The following is a 24200-nucleotide window of genomic DNA, read 5'->3' on the forward strand; positions in this document are numbered from 1 at the left end:
CTCTCTGGGCTTTTCTCTTTTTCTCTCTGGATTCTTGCTTTCTTGATTCTTGGCACTTGGCTTGCTCTAAAAACAAAAGGAATTGACCCCAAAATATCCACAAAGAAAATCCAGAGAAAACCAAAAAAACTCTGTGGAGTGACGATGTTCCCAAATGGACTTTATTTGAAAGTATCAAAGTTCCAAAGGTACACTAAAATCATCCACATAAAATAATTCCATTCACATAAAAGTAAATCATCCACATAAGAGCCTTAAAGGACCTAGTCCGCTAGGGATACAGGACCCAACACGGTCCGCGTTTCGACAAAAAGTCTTCTTCAGGGGTCCCTGGGGGTCCTACAAAGGTGAATACATGGGAAATAATTGTATGGTGAACCAGAAGTGAGACACTGCTTGCATTTGTTTCCCACGTATTCACCTTTATAGGACCCCCAGGGACCCCTGAAGAAGACTTTTTGTCAAAACGCGGACCGTGTTGGGTCCTGTATCCCTAGCGGACTAGGTCCTTTAAGGCTCTTATGTGGATGATTTACTTTTATGTGGATGGAATTATTTTATGTGGATGATTTTAGTGTACCTTTGGAACTTTGATACTTTCAAATAAAGTCCATTTGGGAACATCGTCACTCCACAGAGTTTTTTTGGTTTTCACTTGGCTTGCTCTCTCATTCTGCCTCTTTTCCCCTCATACCTCCACATCTCACCTATTCAGAAACAAATTCTTGCAGGTAAACTCTTTTCTCTCTCATTTATACACACAAGCAGCATCTAAATCTAATTGTATACTCTGTATTTGTAAGAGCCTATTTCTAGCTCTATAATAGAATATTTTTCTGTACCTTAGTACCAAGCATACATAGTTTCAAGTTTTATTACCATTTGATGAATCGCTTATACAAATTTTCTAAGCGATGTACAATTTAAAAAGCCACTAGATAGTGGTCTCACATACAATTGGACAAACTAAACACCATACAAACTAAATAAATCAATTAACATTTTAGCAATCATATTAGAGACGGACATGATTGAAGAAGGAAAGGAGGGAAAAGTTACAACTTCATTCTCTTTCTTCTAAGCATTGCATCTCTTATATTAGGCCTATTTCTACACAATATATTTTATGCAACCACTTTTGGCTGTCATTGTCATTAATTTCACTTCCCACTGAACCTCTCTGAGGGGCACATCCTTACAATATTACAATATTCACTTACACAGATCCCCCCTACCCCCCCTTATGGCTTATAATCCTCCTGGATCTTTCTCTCTATGGTTCACTAGCCCACCCAGCAGGCTTAAGGCACCTGTGTGCTACTCTACTAGGCCTTCCCATACTAGGTGCTGCTGCTCTAGAGATGGGTATGTACTGTTTCATTCAGAACTTTGTATGTTGGGGGGGGGGGGGGCGGGTCAGTGACTACTGGGGGAGAGTGTGAGGGAATAATTACTTAATCCCTCCAGTGGTCATCTGGTCAGTTTGGATACCTTTTTGGCCCTTATTCGTTTTTAAAACAGATCTAACTCCAAAGATCTAAATGACGCCCTGGCCATCTTCAAAAAGGTTTGATTATCCCTGCAAGATGTCCGGCCTAAGCCTGCCCAAAACACGCCTTCAACACATCTCCTTGGAAGTTAGAAGAACAGAGGCTGAACAGACTAGAAAAATGTAAAAAACATGGGTTTTGAAAATGGTGATTTGGTTTTGGCAAGAAAAACGTCCAAATGCAGCTTTATGTCCTTTTTTGGATGTTTTTCTCTTAAAAATGAGCCCATATGACCCACAGAAGCAGGTGTGTAACAAATTTCTGTTCTAAGCACTGTAGATTTGTAATAAGCCTATTCCTATATAAAATGTTTTTTCTAAGATACACTGTCTGTTGTCTTATTGTCTACAACCCTACTGCCTCTGAGAAGTGGACCAAGGACCAAAGGAAAAAAGGAACAAGATGACAGCAAAAGATTATAGAGGTGTATGATGTAATGCTGGTCAGAAGTGGCGTCAGTTGAGTGGCCTTGAGCAGTTCTTGCAAAGGATCAAATGCAGGGCAAAGTTCACTCTGATTTTGAAAATAAGGCTCTGTGCTTTAATTCTAGATACATTCAGCAGCCAGTGCACTATAATCAAGGGTGGTGTCACTATTCCCCTGCTATAATTCTGGATGCAGTATTCTATAATAATCAAAATTTTCTTAGTCTGGGATCATCCTGTGATATTAAGCATTAGTTCAGTTGAAGAGCACTTTTTTCCCCCCAAATTCAGTCCATCAGCAGCAGTTTTTAGAAAACAGGTAGCAGCTTTTGGACTTGAGTTTTGCATAGATTGTTCAACACAGGGCCATTAAAACACCTTGCACTGAATGAATTTTGGCACAGGAATAAGCTACAGTAAATGTACGATGAATATGATGAACAAAATAAATTCCATAACTTAACAACTGAGAAAAAGTTAACGAGTTTTGGAAAGTGCTCTTCAACTATGAAATGAGGAATTCTTTAATTCTTTTAAAGCATCCTTCTGTTATAATTGTATTGCTTGCAGAGGCACAGGCAGTGCAGTGCAGGCCCAGAGAGCAGACAGCCTGTTGAAGGAGTGGGGCAAAGCAGCCTATGGCAGGCATTCTCATTGGCACTGGCAGAAGAATTTCAGTGGCCATCCTGAGCAGAGCAGAAGAGAGAGAGCAAAGATAGAGGAAAGCAGAAGTCAGTATATAGGAGGGGTAAATGAGAAGAGGGGGCAAAAGGTGGCCGGCAGAGTATGGATATAATACCCCCTAGTCATGATGTGATGTAATTTTATTACAATTTAATTTTTACAATTAAATATATGAAATTGTATAATCACAGGCAGATGTTTCACACCAACACAGAGATTAAATATTTAAAATATTTTATTTGTTGCAGCTTAAAAAAACAATAATAATTGAGGGTGAAAGAAAACTAAATAGGTATGTCCAACAATCGTTATCAGATGTTGTTTAAACAAGGTAAATTAATTTATCATTCACGTGTGCTCAGATTTACATTGATTACACCATTATAGTTAGTGATAATATTCAAACTTCAAACAAACATGTCTTGCCTTTCAGCTTAATACCAATTTTGTTCCAAGATTTCTGGAACCACAGGTAAGTATTTGACTAGGCGACTCTTTTAAAAACAGAGTGTTTCTTAGTCCCAGCATTCAATAAAATACAAAAAGTTTATATATGTGTGCATACAAAAATAAAGTATTCCAAAAAAAAAAACTGTTTTCACCGGTATTGCCTCTTTCTTCTATTGGGTACCGCTGAGTTTTGTCCTGCCACCTGTCTGGAACCAGCAGCTCCTCAGAAGAGCTGGAGGTTTGCTACTATCCTGTCTGAAACAAATTAAAGGAAGCAAAACCCTAACCTCCTTAGATGAATGCAGTGTCTTCTTAGTAGAGAATGACACAGGGACCAATTTTTCCCCAGCCCCACAGGAACTCATTTTCCTGTCCCATCCTGGCGAGTTCTTTTCCTGTCCCTGCCCCAATTATGAAAGCTCTGTCCTCATCTGCACAAGCCTCAAACATTTTAAAATCATAAGTGTTTGAGACTTGTGTGGTTAATGTAATGTAATTTATTTCTTATATACCGCTAAACTCCGTTAGGATTCTAAGCGGTTTACAGAAAATAGACAATAGGGTACATTAAAATTATAAGTAAAATAGGTACTTAGAAATTCCCTTGCTGTCCCGAAGGCTCACAATCTAACTAAAGTACCTGGAAAAATGACAATTAGTAGAAGGCAGAGCTTACAGGAGTGGAGCCGGAACAAAGACAGCGCTAAAACTCGGGAGGGGGAAATTGAGTGCCTGTGGGGATGGGGAAAAATTTGTCCCTGTGTCATTCTCTACTTCTTAGGCTAAGGCCATGCATTTCTTATTAAATGTGAAAAATATAATTCTTTTACTCCTAAACTGACCCTGGACCCCCCCTCCCCCCAAATGCTTCTGATATGAAATCAGCTCACAGTTTTAATTAACACATTCACACAATATCTGAGCAACCTTAGCTTTATCTATGTATACAAACAAGTATCTTTGATTCAGAAATAATGCAACTGTAATGTAATTATCTCACAGTCTCCTCACACATAACCTGCTCGTATATATAGTATCAGAAATACTGGACACAGTTCTGCACCACAGAACTTCTTTGAATTCTATTTCTATATCACTCTTGACCTTCAGTTCTCAAGAGAACATTTAGCTAAAAAAAAAAAAATAGTTTCAGATTCTCCAAGTTTAAGGTCGCAGCAGATTAGTAATCAGAAAGACTGCAGCAGAAAAAAAAAACAACTGAATATTAAAATATAAAACATTTGCTTTAAATACCAATAATATTAGGCAATCTGAATTGAATCAGCAGTCTTACTCAGTAAAGGGATTAAAATTCTCTATTTCCCAGTACAGTACTTAATACTTCCTTTTAGAAACAGGAGTCACAAAAATCCAATTTAAATTCTGAAGCACACTTTAAAAGTTCTTATGAATTTTTCTTTGAAATATAACTCCAAACTCAGGCCCCCCTTTTATCAAGGGTTTTTTTTTTATTGCCAGCCGCTACAATAAAAGCTCTGATGCTTATGAGCATTGGAGCTTTTACTGCAGCAGCTGCTGAAAAAAAAACCCTAATGTGGCTTGATAAAAGGAGGCCTTAATTTAGAAATCTCAATCCCCCCCCCCCCCTTTATACAAAAGCATAGTGCAGTTTTTAGCACCAGCCAGGACAGTAACAGCTCTGATAGAATTCCAATGAGCATAGGAGTTGTTACCGCCGTGGCTGCCATTAAAAACTGCACTACGCTTTTTATAAAAGGAGAGGTAAATCATGAGAACCAGCAGATAAGTTCTTGACCCATAACACACTCAGAAATGGCAGATGAAGTTTAATGTGGAAAAGTGCAAAGTAATGCATTTAGGCAGAAAGAACAAGGAACACGAGTATAGAATGTCAGGTGCAATTCTGGGTAAGAGCGAACAAAAGAAGGACCTGGGTGTACTGATAGATAGGACCCTGAAACCGTCAGCACAATGTGCGGCGGAGGCAAAGAAAGCAAACAGAATGTTGGGCATGATAAAGAAGGGAATCACGAGTAGATCGGAGAGGGTCATAATGCCGCTTTATAGAGCAATGGTCAGACCCCACTTGGAATACTGCATCCAACATTGGTCTCCCAACCTAAAGAAGGATATAAAACTGCTGGAGAGGGTGCAGAGACGAGCAACGAAACTAGTAAAAGGGATGGAGAACCTGGAATATGAGGATCGACTTAAGAGACTGGGATTGTTCTCCCTTGAGAAAAGGAGACTGCGAGGGGATATGATCGAGACCTTCAAAATACTGAAAGGAATTGACAAAATAGAGCAGAAAAAATTATTTACGTTGTCCAATTTGACACGGACAACAGAGCACGGAATTAAGCTAAGGGGGGGACAAGTTCAGGACAAATATCAGGAAGTTCTGCTTTACGCAGAGAGTGGTTGACACCTGAAATGCTCTCCCAGAGGAGGTTATTGCGGAATCGACCGACCTAGGATTCAAAAGCAAACTAGATGCACATCTCCTTACGAGAAGCATAGAAGGATATGGGTGACTAAAAATTACACCAGGTGTACACCTGGCAGGGCCTTCGCGTGTATGGATCGCCGGACTTGATGGACTGATGGTCTGATCCGGAGATGGCTCTTCTTATGTTCTATATCCTCCTTCACAGCCTTCTCATTACACACCTCAGCTCATAAGCAGGCTTAATTTGCAGCATTACTCATGAAATCAATTATTTAATGGAAATATTATTTCAAAAATATTCACTCCTTACACACACACAAACGCCAGAGCTGACAGAGAAATTTTCACTGCCGCCCTATGCTATTTCCTCACCAGTTCCTTGTACTGCCTTAATCTCTGCTCTCCAGCTCACAATAACAGTCCTGGGGTTTCTAATGAGACAGCTGCTATTGAGGGCAGCTTCTCCCAAGCTTCCTGCCTCTCTCTGCACATGAGCCCAGCCCCCAAGCAGCTCTCAGCATTTCACTTTTACCTCTCCCCTGTAAATGCTTTAAATTTATTACTTGTTTTCTTCCTGTTATATGGAGATAAGGGAAGCAAAATGTACAGTGGAGAGCAATGATGAAGGTAAGGAGGAAGGAAAAAGAGTGTTTGTGCATTTCTTATGTGTTCTTCTAAGAGGCGGGGAACAGCCTGTTATATGTATTTGAAGCCATCTTGTGATTGGGCCACACTATGTTCTTTCTTCACTAGTAATAGAACATGGGTTTTAGAGATGCAAACAGATCGCCTGTACTGATTTTCAGAGCCCAAAATCATAAATATCCTAGTTCAGATTAAAACTCCTTGTGTGTGTGCTCATGCTCTAGTAGCTACAAATGACTTTAATATCCCTTTTATGCTATGTTGGAGCTTGTTCATAACAAATTAGTTATGTGATGGTGTCCTTTTTTTATAGGGCTAGCATATGTCTAAAAGTTACATCCCCGAAATTATGTGATTATGCATCTACAGATCTTTGTGATGCATAATCGTGTAACTTCCTAAAAAGTGAGGATGAAAGGATAGTCCTTCCTTAGGAACACACAATATTGGAGAATCACATGAAATGAATTACAGCAGGACCAGGGTGGGAGGGAGCGTCTGTGGCAACAATACTTTGTGGGTCAAAGAACTGCCAAAGAGACCCAATCTTTAAGAAGGAACTCTAAGCCGCATCCCAGCTCTGCTCCACCCAGTCTGCTAGCCATGCACCTGGACCTGTTAACTCTACCTGCTGGCAGACGTAAACTGATGCACCAAGAAGCTACCTCTCTCTCGAGCAGCAGGAAACACCTTAATTAACGTCATCTCCTGCTACTGCAGAACCAGTCTTGCAATAAGAACTGTGAGATTTTGTTCTTACCATAAGACAGGTCCCACAGCAGCAGGAGATATCTTATTAACATTCCCTGCTGCTGATGGGACGGGAGGCTGCTCAGCAGGAATTCTTTGCTCTTCAGCGGGAGTCTCCCACTGGTTGCAGTGGAATTGGCAGCTCAGTAGAATGAGCATAAATGCAAGTGCCGGTGTTGGTGATGAGGAAATGCCGCAGTTGTCTTCCCACACCGTGTGATGCTCTTGGAACATGAGTCATGCAGTGCCCAAAATCTCTTAAACTGTTCTCTTTAAAATCCTCGCTTGACTTCAGGCACTGTGTGACTCTCGCATCCTGAGACAAGAAGATAGCTCAGGGGGAGGGAGTACTTGCCAGAATCAATTTCTGTTGGACGCCCTCCAATCCATTCTCTTTTCTCCCACTCCCTACAGGTCTGGTACTACTCCCTCAGCTTTCTCACTCCCCCTGTAAAGTGTATATTGATTGCTACCAAACCAGCATCAGTAGCAGCATGATACGAGTAGACTACTATTAATTATTTCTATAGCGCTACCACTGCCTTTGACTAGCCCCTGGGGCTTCCTTCTGCCATCTTAGTCATCCTAGCAATTTCCTCTTCTTTTATTTATTTATTTGGGCACCTCTTGTGTCTGAAATAAACCATTCTACTTCCAGTTCACTGCTATCATGCATTTTTGCACCTCTGCTGGCAGTAGGACATAGCAGAGCCCTTGTCTCAAGTACTACAAACATCCATCCGCTTTCTCATCCATGTGCTCTTCATGCTGCATCCGGCCTCCCCTATCATTAGCGCACTAGCAGTGTTCTGCGTATGCCACACTGCTCAGCCAGCCTGCCTCCCTACTCAGGGTGACTACCTGGATGTGGAGGGTTGAGGAAGAAAAAGGGAGAAACTAGACATGGGGTAGGAGGGAGCGAAAGAGAGATGATCACCTTTTGGAGGGGGAAAGGTGGAGAAGAAGATTTGTTGGGCTTCTTGGGTGGGGGGAAGGTAGGAAGGGGGATAAGTTGACCACTGTGGCAGAAGGGGAGGAGGGGATGTTGTGGAAGGAGCAATGTTGGCCATCTGAGGAAGGGGAGATGTTGGTTTGCCTAGAGTAGCAGATAAACTAAAATTATTCATCCTCACAAAAAGCTGATTCATAAAGTAGGCCACTGATCTATTTTTGTTTCCTAGTGTGTACCTCTCTTAGAGGAAAGATAAAAGGGGTATACATGTCTTAAAAGCATGAACAAATCTTTTGATTTATAAATCCCCTGCATTTGAAATTTTTTCTCCCAATAGAAAGTTTAGTTCAGATCCATAACCTTGTGTAAAATTCGGGGCTCTGGTACGCTTTGTCTCAAAGTAACAATTCATGGATTTAGTGCCATAGAAACATGGAGTATGTTCTTCATCTGCACTTTGTTTAAATGATCCAGCTCTTTTAAAGCAACTACATTCACGAGTAGAAAAGTAAATTGATCCCAAAAGTTAGTGACTTCCATCATTGGTTTATGTTTCAGGAAGTAAATGAAAACTCTCTTAAGAGATTAAATGGCTATCTTGAAAACCTGCAGAAACCAGGATTCAAATCCTTTAAACCAACACAACTTACTTTTTATATAAGAGAGACGGAACAGCAGTCACTGGATAGCCAGGAATCACTCAACACTCCAGGTGAGATTTATTATGGACAGATAAGAAATGATCCAGTGTGACTAATCAAATTCAGTAAGTTCTCCCATAAGTGATTTTAAATTCTATGAAAGATGAATTGAGCCATCTTCCCCCTCCCCACCCAAAAAATGTGTGTGTAATATGTATTGGGGTATGTGTGTATATATATATATATATATACTAGTGTTTAAGCCCGTTACATTAACGGGTGCTAGAATATATGTCTGTCTGTCTTTCTGTGTCTCTCCCTGCCCCTGTCTCTCTCTTCCTTTCTTTCTGTCTTTCTCCCTCCCTCTGTCTGCCCTTCTTTCTTTCTGGTTCTCTCTCCTGCACCCTGTCTGTCTTTCTTTCTGTCTCTCTTCCTGCCCGCTGTCTGTCTGTGTGTCTGTCTTTTGTTCTAATGCGCTGCCTGTCTGCCTGTCTTTCTGTCTCTCCATGGCCCCCTTCTGTCTCCCCTCCCCCAAAGCAAACCAAGATCGCTCCCAGGCCCCCTTTCCCTCTCGGTCCCCTCCACTTCCCTGTGCAGCAGCATTTCCCGGCCTTCCCTGTGCAGAAGCAGCATTCCCCACATACACACACACTTCCCTGTGCAGCAGCAGTATTTCCCACCCTTCTCTGTGCAGCAGCAGCATTTCCTGAACTTCACTGTGCAGAAGCAGCATTTCCCCACACACACACACACACTTCCCTGTGCAGCAGCAGCATTTCCAACTCTTCCCTGTGCAGCAGCAGCATTTCCCAGCCTTTCCTGTGCAGACGCAGCATTTTCCACACACACACACTTCCCTGTGCACATTTCCCCCCCACACACACACACACATACTTTCCTGTGCAGACGCAGCATTTTCCACACACACACACTTCCCTGTGCACATTTCCCCCCCCCCACACACACACACACATACTTCCCTGTGCAGCAGCAGCATTTCCCGGCCTTTCCTGTGCAGCAGCAGCATTTCCCACCGCCCCCTTCCCAGCCGCCGCGTTTAAATTCAGAGAAAAGCGGTGCACCGCACTACCACTTGCTTCGGCGTCTTCTATCCACTGTGGCCAACCCTAGCGGAAACAGGAAGTAGTCAGAGAGGGCGGGCCGCAGTGGACAGAAGACAGCGAGGCCAGCAGTAGCGCGGTGCAGCGCTTTTCTCTGAATTTAAACGGGGGTGAGCCGACGAGAAGGAGGAGGCTTAAAAGTAGATGGTTTTGGCGGTGAGTGAGGGCGGGAGGGGGGAGTTACCGGCTGTGCTGTGTCTCTCCGTGTTCAAATTCGAAAATGGAATTCGGCACGGAGAGACACAGCACTTGTCAGCGGCCACCGTGGTCGGCAATCGGGTGGGGGGGGCGAGGATGCAGCTCAGGAGAATGGGAAGGTGGGCGGCGGCGGGGTCTCCTCCTGCAGGCGCTTGTTTCTCAGGGGTCCGGTTCATCCCGGCAGGGAGAGAGCTTGCCTGCGCTTCCTCCAGCGGTTGGTGAGTGAGGGCGGGAGGAGGGGAGTGGCTAGAGTGATCCCTGCCGCCGCATTCTAAAATGGAACACGGCCACGGATCAGAAATCACAGCGGCAGGGATCACGCAGTTTTAAAAGCACATGCACGGGTAAGGTTTTATTATATAGGATATATATACATATATATATATATATATATATATATACACACACACACACGTATATAATATGTTTGCATACAAAAGATTTCCTTTTAAAAGTGATCACAATTCTCTTGACACATTGATATCAGCATCTCAGGTCACATCACACTTTTCCAAACATTTCAATGAAGTTACTACTACTACTATTTTTTTTTTTTAAATTACAATGGAAATCCAAGAAATTAGATTCATAATCTTATTACAATATAACTACTTCTGTAGTGCTGAAAGGCATAAGCAGTGCTGTACATTTTGACTTTTAATAGACGGTCCCTGCTAGGAAGAGCAGAGCCCAAGGTGAAAGGAGTTAGGAGTTGAAAGCACTCTTGAAGAGGTGGTCTTTTAACTTGAACTTGAACACTGCCAAGACGGAGCCCGCCGTAGGGATTCAGGCAGTTTGTTCCAAGCATACAGCACAGCAAGATAGAAGGGACGGAGTCTGGAATTGGCAGAGGAGAAAGCATAGACAGGAGGGACTGAGCGGAGCTTGCGGGGGGAGGGGCGTACATAGGGGGAGATAAGTGATGAGAGATAACGAGGGGCTGCCGAGTGAATGAATTTGTAGGTCAGCAAGAGGAGTTTGAATTGCATTAGGAAATGGATGGGGAGCCAATGAAGTGACTTTAGGAGAGAGATAACTGAGTATAGCAGTTCTTATGGAATATGAGTCGTGCAGCTGAAGTTTGAACAGATTGACGGGGAGAAAGGTGGCTGAGCAGAAGACCTGAGAGTAGCGAGTTGCAGGAATGTTATTATGAAGTGATGAGGGTGTGGGTAAGGGTTTTGGTTACATTACTTCAATGTCTAAAATGTGAACATCTCCAATAAATAAGGTACGGTATATGTTGTCAGTATAATGGCTTATCTCAGAACAGTGGTTTGCTTCTAGTTTAGCACAGACAGTTTTGCATGCTGTGATTACTTCTGGTTTGGTGTTCATTTTGTAAGCTAGGATCCTTGCTATGTTAGAATTAAACTGCTGTGCTAATCTTAGTAACCTATGGTGCTTTGTGTGTCTAAGGGCTCCTTTTAAAAAGCCACGGTAGCGGCTTTAACGCACGCAACTTTTAATCATGCTCTAACCCCCACGCTAGCCGATAAACTACCTCAAGAGAAGGCGGAAGCGGCTAGCGCGGCCGGCGGTTTAGCGCAGGGTATTGCGCACGTTAAACCGCTAACGTGCCTTCGTAAAAGGAGCCCTAAGTGCTTGAAAATGTGCCCCGTAGCGGTACTAGAAAAGCTTCAAAGAAGATAAGGCAAAATTATTAAGGGGATAAAACTCTTCTCATATGAGGAAAGGCTAAAGAGGCTAGGGCTCTTCCGCTTGGAAAACAGACAGCTGAGGAGAGAAATGATTGAGGTCTACAAAAGCTTGAGTGGTGTACTTGAGAGAGTCCAAAGGAGAGCAACAAAAATGGTAAAAGGGCTGGAACACTGCCCATACGCCGAGAGGTTGGATAGGCTGGGGCTCTTCTCTCTGGAGAAAAGGAGGCTCAGGGGAGATATGATAGAGACCTTCAAGATCATGAGGGGCATAGAGAGGGTGGATAGGGACAGATTCTTCAGACTGAAGGGGACAACAAGTACGAGGGGGCATTCGGAGAAACTGAAGGGAGACAGGTTCAAAACAAACGCAAGGAAGTTTTTTTTCACCCAAAGGGTCGTGGACACTTGGAATGCGCTACCGGAGGAAGTGATCAGGCAGAGTACGGTACAGGGATTCAAACAGGGATTGGACGGATTCCTGAGGGATAAAGGGATCGTGGGATACTGAGGGAGGAGCTGGGATGTAACACAAGTATAAGAAGTAAACCAGGTAATGAGTAAACCAACCAGGTCGTGCATGTGCAAGACCGGAGGGCTAGGACTTCGATAGGAAGGCAGGACTTAAATGGGAAACCAAGGTGGCAAGGGAGCCCCTTCTGATGATTCAGACAGATCTTGATCTGTTTGGGCCGCCGCGGGAGCGGACTGCTGGGCAGGATGGACCTGTGGTCTGACCCGGCAGAGGCACTTCTTATGTTCTTATGTGTAGAACAGGTGATTTTTCACTCTTTCAAAAAGTACAAAGACTAGGGGACACTCAATGAAATTACATGGAAATACTTTTAAACCAAATAAGAGGAAATATTTTTTTTTACTCAAAGAATAGTTAAGTTCTGGAACTCATTGCCAGAGGATGTAACATCAGTGGTTAGTAATGTAATGTAATGTAATTTATTTCTTATATACCGCTACATCCGTTAGGTTTTAAGCGGTTTACAGAAAATATACATTAAGATTAGAAATAAGAAAGGTACTTGAAAAATTCCCTTACTGTCCCGAAGGCTCACAATCTAACTAAAGTACCTGGAGGGTAATAGAGAAGTGAAAAGTAGAGTTAGAGGAAAAATAGAAATAAAATAAACATTTTAACAAGACAGTATTGATCTAAATACTTTGGAAGGTAGAAGAGAGGAGAGAAAGGAATAGAAGCAGAAGGGGGAGCCGTTGAACAGTAGAATTCTGGAGAAATTTAAATGATAGAAATAGAACAAAACAAAGACAAAAGGCAAAACAATAGATAAGATTAAAGGTTAGTGTAGCTGGGTTAAAAAAAGCTGTGGAACCACGGGGTGGAGGGGGATGTACACCGATGGATTAAACACTGGTTGGCGGGCAGAAAACAGAGGGTTGGAGTAAAAGGCCAATACTCAGACTGGCAATGGGTCACGAGCGGAGTTCCGCAGGGGTCGGTGTTGGGACCGCTCCTGTTCAACATATTTATAAACGATCTGGAGAAATGTGAGGTTATCAAATTTGCGGATGACACCAAACTCTGCAGCAGGGTTAGAACCACGGAAGACTGTGAAGACCTGCAAAGAGACCTAACGAAGCTGGAAGAGTGGGCGAAAAAGTGGCAGATGTGTTTTAATATAGAGAAATGCAAGGTCATGCATGTTGGGAAAAAGAACCCGATGTTCAGCTATGCAATGGGGGGGATCATTGCTAGGGGTAAGCAACCTCGAAAGAGACCTGGGTGTGCTGGTGGATATAACAATGAAAGCATCAGCACAATGTGCGACAGCTTCAAAGAAAGCCAGCTGGGTATTATCAAGAAGGGTATCATGACCAGGACAAAGGAAGTCATCATGCCGCTGTATCGTGCTATGGTACGCCCGCATCTGGAGTACTGTGTCCAGTATTGGTCGCCGTACCTCAAGAAGGACATGGCAATACTTGAAGGGGTCCAGAGAAGAGCGACGAAAATGATAAGAGGTATGGAAAACTTGTCATATGCCGACAGACTGGAAAAGCTGGGGCTGTTCTCCCTGGAAAAGCGGAGACTTAGAGGAGACATGATAGAAACTTTTAAGATCCTGAAAGGCATAGATAAGGTAGATAGGGATAGATTCTTCAGACTGTGGGGAACAACAAGTACAAGGGGGCACTCGGAGAAACTGAAAGGGGACAGGTTTAGAACCAATGCCAGGAAGTTCTTCTTCACCCAGAGACACATGGAACGCACTCCCGGAAGCTGTGATTGAACAGAACACAATAAAGGGATTCAAAGTGGGTTTAGATAAATTCCTGAAGGAAAAGGGGATTGAGGGGTACAGATAGAAGTAGTGATAGGTTATAGGATGAGTTCTGGGACCACTGACAGGTGATGGGCTGCCGCGGGTGCGGACTGCTGGGCACGATGGACCTCTGGTCTGACCCAGCGGAGGCAACTTCTTATGTTCTTAACTAAAAAAAATTTTTTTTTAAATGTGTGGACAAATTCCTGGAGGAAAAGTCCATATTCTGCTATTGAGACAGACATGGGGGAGAAGCCACTGCTTGCCCTGGGATTGGTAACATGGCAATTAAAATATCAGAAAGTATAAAACAGACACAAGTATTTCACGTAAATACACTGACTTTTAGCAACATAATTCTACTTCATTCTCCAGTAAGGTTTGCTTCCGAAACATCAAAAATGCAGGACATCGAAAGGCATTTTGTCCAAATCAAAAGTTACTGAGAGCCTAGTCACATGAGGGGGCACTTCCTTTCTGTCCTACTTTTCACAGTTCGGAAGGCGGTGGCAATGCTCTTGTGAGGTTACGGCTGACTGAGACACTTGAGTGAGTCGCTGGCAAGAAAGGAAACAGAGCTATCAAAGGGTGCAACAGAGCTAGAGAGCAGGGAGGTCATGGGCCCCCCTCTCCTCCGGTGCCCCTGAAATATAAAGCGACAGGGAACGTGAGAGGCAGCGCCACCTTGATTTTCTCCTCTCCAAACACCGCCGATCCTCCCACCGCGAGATGACTGACAAACCTCCCTCCAGCAGCAACTCTAAGCACGCTGCTTTGTGGCCCACAGCCTTTTCCCACCGGTGATGCCCTCTGCTGCGAAGCAGCGTGTTTAGAGTGCTGCTGCTGCTGGAGGGAGGTTTGTCGGTCGTCTCGCGGTGGGAGGATCGGCGGTGTTTGAAGAGGAGAAAATCAAGGTGGCGCTGCCTCTCACGTTTCCTGCTGTTTAGAGTGCTGCTGCTGCTGGAGGGAGGTTGGTTGGTTGGTCGAGGGGGGGACTAGGACGACGACGACGCTGCTGAAGGGGAGGCAGGGCGACAATGCTGCTGCCAGCGAATCCAGCGAGGGTGAGCCCAAACGGCCCTAAAGCACCGCACTGGCGGGCCCCCCTGACCATTTTGGGCCCTAGGCACGTGCCTCCTGGGCCTACCCTTTAATCCGGCCCTGCCCACTGTGGCTCCCTGTGATTTAACCCTCCATTGCCCCAGGTACAAACTTAAAGGGAGATGCAGAATGGCTCGCAGTAGGAGCCTTGTTCAGATGTCTGAGCATGTCTTGTATTGCGAGAGTAGTAACACAGAGTACAGCAAATTAATTGGAGGCAAATTTTATGTGTGACAAAAATGATGGGGGGGAGAGTGTGCTGGACGCATGCACACAAGGTTTCGTGGTAAGCGCAGCTTCTTGTGCACGTGTCTGAAAAACAAAAGTGAAAGTGTCAGTACACATCGGCACCTATTCTTCTGCACCTAAATGATCTGCAAAAATTTCAAGTGCAGACAATTTTTGAAAGACTCATATTTAAGTGCTGAAAAATGGGGGTCTCGACTTATATTCGGATCGACTTATATTCAAGTATATATGGTTTGTGTTCACAAATGCATGTCAGTGACCAGAATACTAGCATTTACTTGTGTACTTGCTGCCTACATCAACACGGCTCCATACAGAATTATCCTAAGGTGCCTCGGAATGGCGACAGCCATTCCGAGAGCAGTGTGGGGCCGAGCAAGAAGCACGAAAAGCTCGGCCCTGTTGGGTGCGCTGCTGGGCTTGAAATAGGAACCAGGGAAGGAGAGGCTCAGCATGGGGCAGGGTGCGGAAAGATCACTCCTGCCCCATACACCGCTGGACCACCAGGGATTAAAAACAGCGCAAAAGGTAAGCGCAGGGGGGTTAAAAAAATTGTTAGTCTCTCCTGTCCTGGCCTATCAAGTCATACAGCAGGCCGGTTAAGGCCTGCAACGTCCAGGAGGGGGGTCGGGTCTTCATTGTATGTTGACCCGAATACAGGACGAGACCCCCATTTTTGGGGCCTTTTTTTGGCCCAAAATTCATCCTATGTTCGAGTATATATGGTACATGTGTAAATGACAGTAATCCAGCTATGCAGTATTTGGAGATCTCTGTGTGGATCATGGACAGGGCACGCATTTTTGTGTAATATACATGCACGTTAAGCACAGTTACTTACCGTAACAGGTGTTATCCAGGGACAGCAGGCAGATATTCTCACATGTGGGTGACGTCATCTACGGAGCCCCAGTGCGGACAGCTTTTCAAGCAAACTTGATTGAAGTTTCAAGTTTGCTACACTGCACCACGCATGTGCATGCCTTCTTGCCCACTAGAGGGCGCATCCCACCTCGTGGTCCTCAGTTCCATAACTAGCAAAGAAGCCATCCTCGGGGAGGCGGGCGGATTGTGAGAATATCTGCCTGCTGTCCCTGGATAACACCTGTTACGGTAAGTAACTGTGCTTTATCCCAGGATAAGCAGGCAGCATATTCTCACATGTGGGTGACCTCCAAGCCAACCAAAAAAGGGCAGGTGGGAGGATGGCAATTTATGAAAACAGATTACGTAACACCGACTGGCCAAACCGGCCGTCGTTTCTGGACAAAGTGTCCAGACAATAGTGGGAGGTGAACGTATGAACCGAAGACCAAGTGGCAGCTTTACATATGTCCTCCATAGGAGTAGATCGGAGGAAAGCAACCGAAGCTGCCATCGCCCGGACCTTATGCCCCGTGACTCGACCCGGGAGCGTAAGACCAGCCTGAGCGTAGCAAAAAGAAATACAAGCAGCCAACCAGTTGGACAAGGTGCGCTTGGAAACAGGGTGTCCTAAACGATTGGGATCAAAGGACAAAAACAATTGAGGAACCTTCCGATGAGACCTGGTACGTTGGAGATAAAATGCCAATGCCCTCTTACAGTCAAGCGTGTGGAGCGCCGTCTCGCCAGGATGGGAGTGGGGCTTAGGAAAGAACACAGGAAGGACAATGGACTGATTGAGGTGGAAATCAGACACAACTTTAGGTAAAAATTTAGGATGGGTGCGGAGAACCACCTTGTCATGATGGAACACAGTGAAAGGCAGGTCCGCAACCAAAGCTTGCAACTCACTAATCCGTCTAGAAGATGTGAGGGCAATCAGAAATCCACCTTCCAAGTAAGGAATTTCAGGAGAGACTTGTCGATAGGCTCAAAGGGAGGTTTCATCAGTTGAGCCAAGACAACATTCAAATCCCAAACGACAGGAGGGGGCTTCAGAGGGGGACAAACATTGATTAGACCCTTCATAAAACGCGTCACCAGAGGATGAAGCGAAAGAGAACGTCCATCCAAGTGCCGATGGAAAGCCGAAATGGCACTGAGATGTACCCGGACAGATGTCGTCTTCAGGCCGGAATTAGACAAATGTAACAAATAGTCCAGAACCGAAGACACCGGGACCGAATCCGGAACCAGATGACGCGAGGAACACCAGGAGGAAAACCTGGTCCACTTCTGGGAATAACAAAGTCTGGTCGAGACCTTGCGAGAGGCTTCCAAAACTTCCCGCACCGACTGAGAAACCGGAACCGAAGTCAAGGGGAAAGGAACCAAGCGGTCAGGTGTAACGACTGAAGATTGGGATGCAACAGCGAACCCCCGACTCTGAGATAGCAGAGAGGGAAACACAGGCAGAAGCAGAGGCCACCGAGGCGCAATGAGAATCATAGTGGCTCTGGATGACTTGAGACGAACCAACGTCCTCAAGATCAGCGGAAAAGGAGGAAACGCATAAAGGAACCTCCCTCCCCAGTCGAGAAGAAAGGCGTCCGCTTCCAGACGGTCCGGGGAGTACATCTGAGAACAATACAGGGGTAGTTTGCGAGTCTCCGGGGAGGCAAACAAATCCACTTGTGGAGTCCCCCAGCGGTCGAAGACCTCGCGCAGGACTCTGGAGTTGAGGGACCACTCGTGCGGCTGGAGAAGCCGACTGAGTTTGTCTGCCAAGCAGTTCTGTTCCCCCTGGATATAGACCGCCTGTAGGAAGATGTTCTGGGAGATCGCCCATTCCCAAAGGCGCAGAGCTTCCCGGCAAAGGGACCAAGAGCCTGTCCCACCTTGCTTGTTCACATAATACATGGCCACCTGGTTGTCCGTTCGAATGAGGACTACCTGATCGCGGAGCAGGTGGCAGAAAGCTCGAGCCGCCAGAAAGATGGCGCGAAGCTCCAACACATTGATGTGACAGCGTCGGTCCTCCACCGACCACAGACCCTGGGTCCGCAGACCGTCGAGATGGGCCCCCCACGCGTACTCCGAGGAGTCCGTGGTCAGAACCTTGCGATGCGGAGGGACGAGAAAGAGCAAACCCCCGGAAAGATTTGAAGAGACGGTCCACCAACGGAGCGAGCGTCTCAAAGAAGGAGTCACCGTTATGCGAGAAGAGACAGGATCGCACTCCTGGCGCCACTGAGAGGCCAGAGTCCACTGAGGAATTCTCATGTGTAGTCTGGCGAACGGCGTGACGTGGACCGTCGAAGCCATGTGGCCCAGAAGCATCATCATGCGCTGAGCCGACACCATCGGCAGCTGAAGGATCAGACGACCCAACCGAACCAAAGCCTCCAACCGCGGAGGAGGTAGGAATGAACGGAGGCGAACAGTGTCCAGCACTGCGCCTATAAACTGAAGCGATTGGGTCGGGCATAATTGGGACTTGGGAAAGTTCACTTTGAACCCCAGTCGTTGAAGGAAGGCGATAGACTGTAGGGTCGCTGAAATAACCCCTTCCCTGGTCGGGGCCTTGATCAGCCAATCGTCCAGGTAAGGGAAGACCTGAAACCCCCGAGACCTCAGTGCTGCAGCGACTACCACCATACACTTCGTGAAGACTCGAGGGGACGAGGCCAGGCCGAAGGGTAGGACTCTGTACTGCAGGTGCAGCTCGCCCACCTGGAACCGTAAGAATTTGCGGAAAGCGGGATGCACCGGAACATGGGTGTACGCTTCCTTCAGGTCCAGGGAGCACATCCAGTCCCCTTCCTCCAAGAGAGGATATAACACCGGAAGTGACAACATCCGGAACTTCTCCCGGACCAGGAACTTGTTGAGCTTCCTGAGGTCTAGAATGGGGCGTAAGTCCCCGGTCTTCTTTGGGACCAAAAAGTAACGGGAGTAAAACCCCCGCCCCCGCTGGTCGGAGGGTACAGGTTCCACCGCCCGAAGCCTCAACAAGGCCCTGGCCTCGGCCATGAGGACGGGGAGCTGGGTCCGGTTGAATGGGCAAGCCCCCGGGGAATGTTCCGGCGGCGCAGAGCAAAAGTTGAGAGAGTAGCCCTCGGAGACGGTCCGGAGCACCCAAGCGTCGGATGTTATCTCGGTCCAGGCCGCGTAAAAGGACCGGAGTCGACCCCCTATGGGAAGGGGGTCCGGCGCGATGGCGGAGGGGGGCCGGCCCCATCCGCCTATCCCGTCAAAAGGACGGCGCCGGCTTGGCAGGACCCTGCGCTGGAGTCTTGGTTTGTCCCCCTCTGCCCTGTCGAGGGGGGCGCCGAGGCGGTGGCCTTGAAAAAGCCGGGGTCGACTTCTGAGGGTACCTCCTCGGGGGAGGTCGGAAGGGTTTCTGCGGCGTGGCTCGAGGTTTCGGACGGACCAAGGAGGCTAACGAGCGCTCCTGTTCCGAGAGCCGTTTGGTCGCCGCCTCCAGGGATTCATCGAATAATTCGGACCCCACGCAAGGCAAGTCCACAAGGCGTTCCTGCAGGTTTGGGTCCATATCGAGGGTGCGTAGCCACGCCAACCGGCGCATAGCTACCGCAAAGGCTGACACCCTCGATACCAGCTCAAACGTATCGTACACCGCATGGAACAGGTACAACCGCAATTGAGACAGGTTGGACACAAACCTGTCGAACCCTTCCTTGCGGGAGTCCGGCAAGGCCTCACGATATTGGGGCAGATCCTTTACCATGCCACGTAGATAGGAGGAAAAGGTAAAGGCATAATTTAGCGCCCTGGTTGCCATGAAGGAATTGGCATAGAGGTGACGACCAAACTTGTCAAGGGTCCGACCCTCCCTGCCGGGCGGAACCGCCGCAGAAACCCGGGAGGGTTGAGTCTTTTTGAGCGCAGACTCGACCAGTAGAGACTGGTGGGAGAGTTGAGCCTTCTCAAACCCCTTGGGTGGTATCGTCCTGTACTTGGACTCCATCTTAGACGGCACCGCTGCGACTGTAAGAGGTGAAGTCAGGTTCTTAAGCAAGGTCTGATGAAGGACCTTGTTCAGGGGCAGACGAGGGGATTCCCTTGGGGGAGCAGGAAGGTCCTGCTCCTCGAGGAACTCCTTAGTATATTGCGACCCAGCCATGAGGTCCAGGCCCAAGGCACGTGCCATGTCCTGTACAAAACTAGAGAAGGAGGACTGCCTGGCCGGCGGGGAGGGAGTTCTCGACCTCTCCGCCGAACAAAAGGGGGAGGGCTCGTGAGAATAACGGGGCTCCCTACCGGACCCCGAGCCCCATGAGGCCAGATCTAATGGTCTCGAGGGGGTCGGGGAATGTCTCCGCCTCGAAGAACCCCTGGGAGACGTCCCAGGCGTCCGAGGAACCGAGGTATGCCCTCTTTTTCTCGGCGAGGAGTCACGAGAACCCCCCTCTCGCAGGGGAACGGAGAAGCCTCGGGTTGTCGAGACGAAGCTCCGAAACCTGCAAGGCCTCGCCCCCGAGCGGGGAGGAGCGGCCACGTCGCCGAGGAGAGCCGCGTGAACGCTTCGGCTTCCTCGGGCGGCGCCTCGCCCGAGGCCGGCCCGAGGGCGAGGAACCCCGGGAGGACCTCGAGGAGGAAATCCGTCTCACTCTGCGCACCTTGTCCCGGGGCCGAACGCTGCTCTCAGGCGGGGCCCCCGAGGTCGAGGTCGAGGGCAAGGCCGAGGTCGGTGGTGCCCCGGTAGCCGAGACCGAGGGAGTCGAGACCGAGGTCGGAGCCCCCGAGGCCAAAGCAGTCGAGGTCGCAGCCCGCTACAGTTGCTCGAGGGCGCCAGACAGCTCTGAGGAAATCAATGCTCGGAGCAGGTCCTGGAACACCGGGATCCCAACCATGGTAGGCAGGTCCGAGGCCGGGGGATGCTCCCTGGAGGGCGACCTCGGTCTCGAGTATTCCCTCGGGGCATTAGTGGCCGGAGTCCTGGGCGGGGCCGAGGACGACCCACCCGCCGCAGAGGAACTCGAGGACGGCTTCTTCGACGACCCTGGAGTCGGGGATGGAAAAGAGGACTTACCCGAGGCAGGTTTGGTCGCAGGCGTCGGCTTCGAAGTCGAGGTCGAGGCACGCGGCGACGCCGAAGGCGCCGAGGTCAAGGCCGGGGCCGAAGCCGAGGCCGACGTCGAGGCCTTCCTGGGCGCGGAGTCAACTGTAAAAAGCTCCGCCATCCTGGCGCGGCGTCGACGGAGCGCTCTGGCCTGAAGAGTGCAACACCGATCGCAGGAATTAGTCGGATGCTCGGGTCCAAGGCAGAGCAAGCACCACCGGTGGGGGTCAGTGATGGATAGTAACCGCTCACACCGGGTGCATTTCTTAAAGCCCGTCGAGGGACGGGACATGAAAAAGAAAGGGGCCGGGAACGAACGAAGTCCCGCGGCCGCGGCTCCCGGGAGCCCCCGGAGCCGAACGGAGGAAAACAAACCTTTTTTTTTGTTTGTTTGTTTTTTTCGACGAAAAATGACGGACTATGAAGGAAAAACAATAAATAAAGCACAGCGACCGAGCTAAACAACCCAGACGCGGTGTCAGAAGGCAGAAAAAATAGGAGCTCAATTTCCACAGGGCTTCTGGCTCCGCGGAAAAAACTGAACTGAGGACCACGAGGTGGGATGCGCCCTCTAGTGGGCAAGAAGGCATGCACATGCGTGGTGCAGTGTAGCAAACTTGAAACTTCAATCAAGTTTGCTTGAAAAGCTGTCCGCGCTGGGGCTCCGTAGATGACGTTACCCACATGTGAGAATATGCTGCCTGCTTGTCCTGGGATAAAGTATAGTACTCTTATTTTCCCAGTCCAGGCACAGACATTGACACCAGCTCAGTGGCTGATGTAACTGCTTGTGCCGAAACATGTGCAGATTTCACCTGTTACACTGCTCTTCTAGAATGGACTTCCCGTGGGAGTCCCTTTATTGAATCACTCACCTTTTATGGCTTTGCCCTTCTCTGATCCTGGGGCTTATACTGTCTAGCATCACAACATTTTCACATTTTTATGTTTATTAAAGTTTTTGGCAAATTTTACAAATGACAAGAAATAAAATTAATTATATTTCTGTAACCGCATCCATCCGAAAGGCATTTTGCGGTATGTAATACAGGCTTATGTTATGTTATGTAAATTAAAGCAACTTCAAGAACACAAGGCACCAAACACATCCTAGCCTCAGCATTACATTTAAATAAATGTTAACAGTGTTTAGTAGGTTGAGACACAATAGGCTACTGTTACAACAAAAAAATAATTGCTCTGGGTGATTGCTTTTTATAGGGTTCCGAGCAGTCAATTTTACTCTGAACACCAGGGACCTGCGAAGCACAGTATTAGATATTCTCGACTCCTGCAGTTTATCTACTGAGCATGTCCAAAGTTTGAATGTTAATATGGACTCCCAGTCCCATAATGGAACGCCTGGAACATTTTACAGACCTATCAAATGGGACAAGACATATTACGCATTTACTGGATTCAAGGATCCTGAGGAAGAATTAGAACAAGCCCAGAAGATGGAAACTGCATTAATGTATGTAAGAGTTTTATTTTAATCATTACTATAAACAAGTAATAGCAATAGGATTTTAGACTTGTGAAATTCATTTGCTTGTGTTGTAAAATGTTGCAAGGTGTACAGAGGAATTAAATTATGGTCTGGCAGCTTTCTTCTTGATATATCATGCATATGTTGGATTGATTTTATTTCCTTCTATAAAATATTTTAAGTCCTTTTTAGTCTAGAAAGAACCATATCCAGAGGTGCAGATGATTGGGGACACCTGTTCCTGCACTGGAAATAGTAATCATATCCTGCACAGCCACATTCTTATTCTAGGCTGGTCAGCTAATGGAGTCCTTAGGAGCTGCTATTGATTGTATACTGTTCCACATCATTTCAGTGGTGAACTTATGAAAATGGCTTACAGTAGAGCAGTGCTTCCCAGACTTAAATGAGTTTGACCCCAGGTAATAATAACAAAATAGTAGATGTGTACTCCCCTGAGTTTCCAGACTAACAGGAATGCCACCTAGGAGGAAGGAACAAGGCCTACTTGTAGTCTCCATGCTGACTGACACTGTTTGGACACAGGTCACAGTCTGGGTTCATAGCAGCCCTGTTTGTGACTCCCCCCCCTCCTCCCAATTTGCGTTCCTGACCCACAGATTGAGAACCACTGTACTAAAGTACCCATTGCCTGATTTTTGTTTTTGGGTGATGGTTGGGGGTTTGGTTTTTTTTTTTTTTTTAGATTTGCTATAACATGTAAAGAAGTGGGTAATATGAGCTTTCCAGTTTCATGAGAGAGCAAAAAGTAGATACAGTAGTTGCAGAAAGTTGTCCTTTTGTTTCCCAGTCTGATGTATTTTGATGGTTATCTCTTCTATATTTTGATTTTGTTTTTCTGTAAACCACCTTGGTGGTCATCTCCAAAGATGTTGAAACAAGCAGATACATTATACTAAATTGCAGCTCTTGCAGAAAGTAAGTTGCCAAAAGACATCGTATTGCATGTGCCACACATTTTGTCACTTTGGGGGTGATTTTGAGGAGCCTGCAAAAAAGCAGAATGCGCAAGCACTTTTATTGCATGGACTGTGTGGGCTGATATTCAGAGTGAAATTATCTAGATGGTTTTTCTGAAAATTAGTATAACTTACATGGTCGCTCGCTGTGCATTTGTTACTTGTACAGGCAATGTGATGGGGGTAGTAAAATAGCGCACACACTTTTGAAAAGCTCAACTGCTTCCTCTGAGGACTGAGTCAGGGGATGTGAAAACTATATAACGGACACTTTTCAGTTTCTTATTTTTTATTACTTTTCCATAGTTTTATAATGAAGAAAGGATAACATTCAGAAGCTTGTCACAAATATATTAAGTTAATCCAGTGAAAAGTAGCACTTGCAATTTGTTTGACCCTTATTTCCACAAATAAAAATAGAATACAGAGGAGGAGGGAGCTTCTGTAACCTAGTAGCTGCCAATGAGAAAGGCAAGTGCAGCAGACTGACACTGGAAAAGGAACAAACAGTTTCAAATAACTTTATTGATGTGACAATTTGACCTATGTTGCCAAAAAAATAGCGGTTATGGTTAAAAAAAAGACAGATACTGGGAGAGCAATTGGAGTGGAATGGGGTGGGACCA

At 46.7% G+C, this 24200-nt stretch overlaps 1 protein-coding gene across 7 annotated transcripts in view; it reads left to right on the forward strand.

Annotated features, from left to right (window-relative positions):
- Window positions 1-24200, forward strand: part of TCAIM (T cell activation inhibitor, mitochondrial) — an 89294-nt gene that overhangs the window by 34269 nt on the left and 30825 nt on the right. For 4 of the 7 annotated variants that reach the window (XM_033930090.1, XM_033930091.1, XM_033930093.1 and 1 more), the window contains exons 4-5: window positions 8446-8599; window positions 22327-22579. In XM_033930090.1, the coding sequence (XP_033785981.1) occupies window positions 8446-8599; window positions 22327-22579 (407 nt within the window). Of the gene's footprint in view, window positions 1-1540; window positions 2952-3070; window positions 3132-8445; window positions 8600-22326; window positions 22580-24200 lie in introns of those variants that run through there. The other 3 variants (XM_033930094.1, XM_033930095.1, XM_033930097.1) reach the window with 3 other exon arrangements.

This window comes from Geotrypetes seraphini, chromosome 2 (assembly GCF_902459505.1).
Source record: "Geotrypetes seraphini chromosome 2, aGeoSer1.1, whole genome shotgun sequence".
Classification (NCBI taxonomy): domain Eukaryota; kingdom Metazoa; phylum Chordata; class Amphibia; order Gymnophiona; family Dermophiidae; genus Geotrypetes; species Geotrypetes seraphini.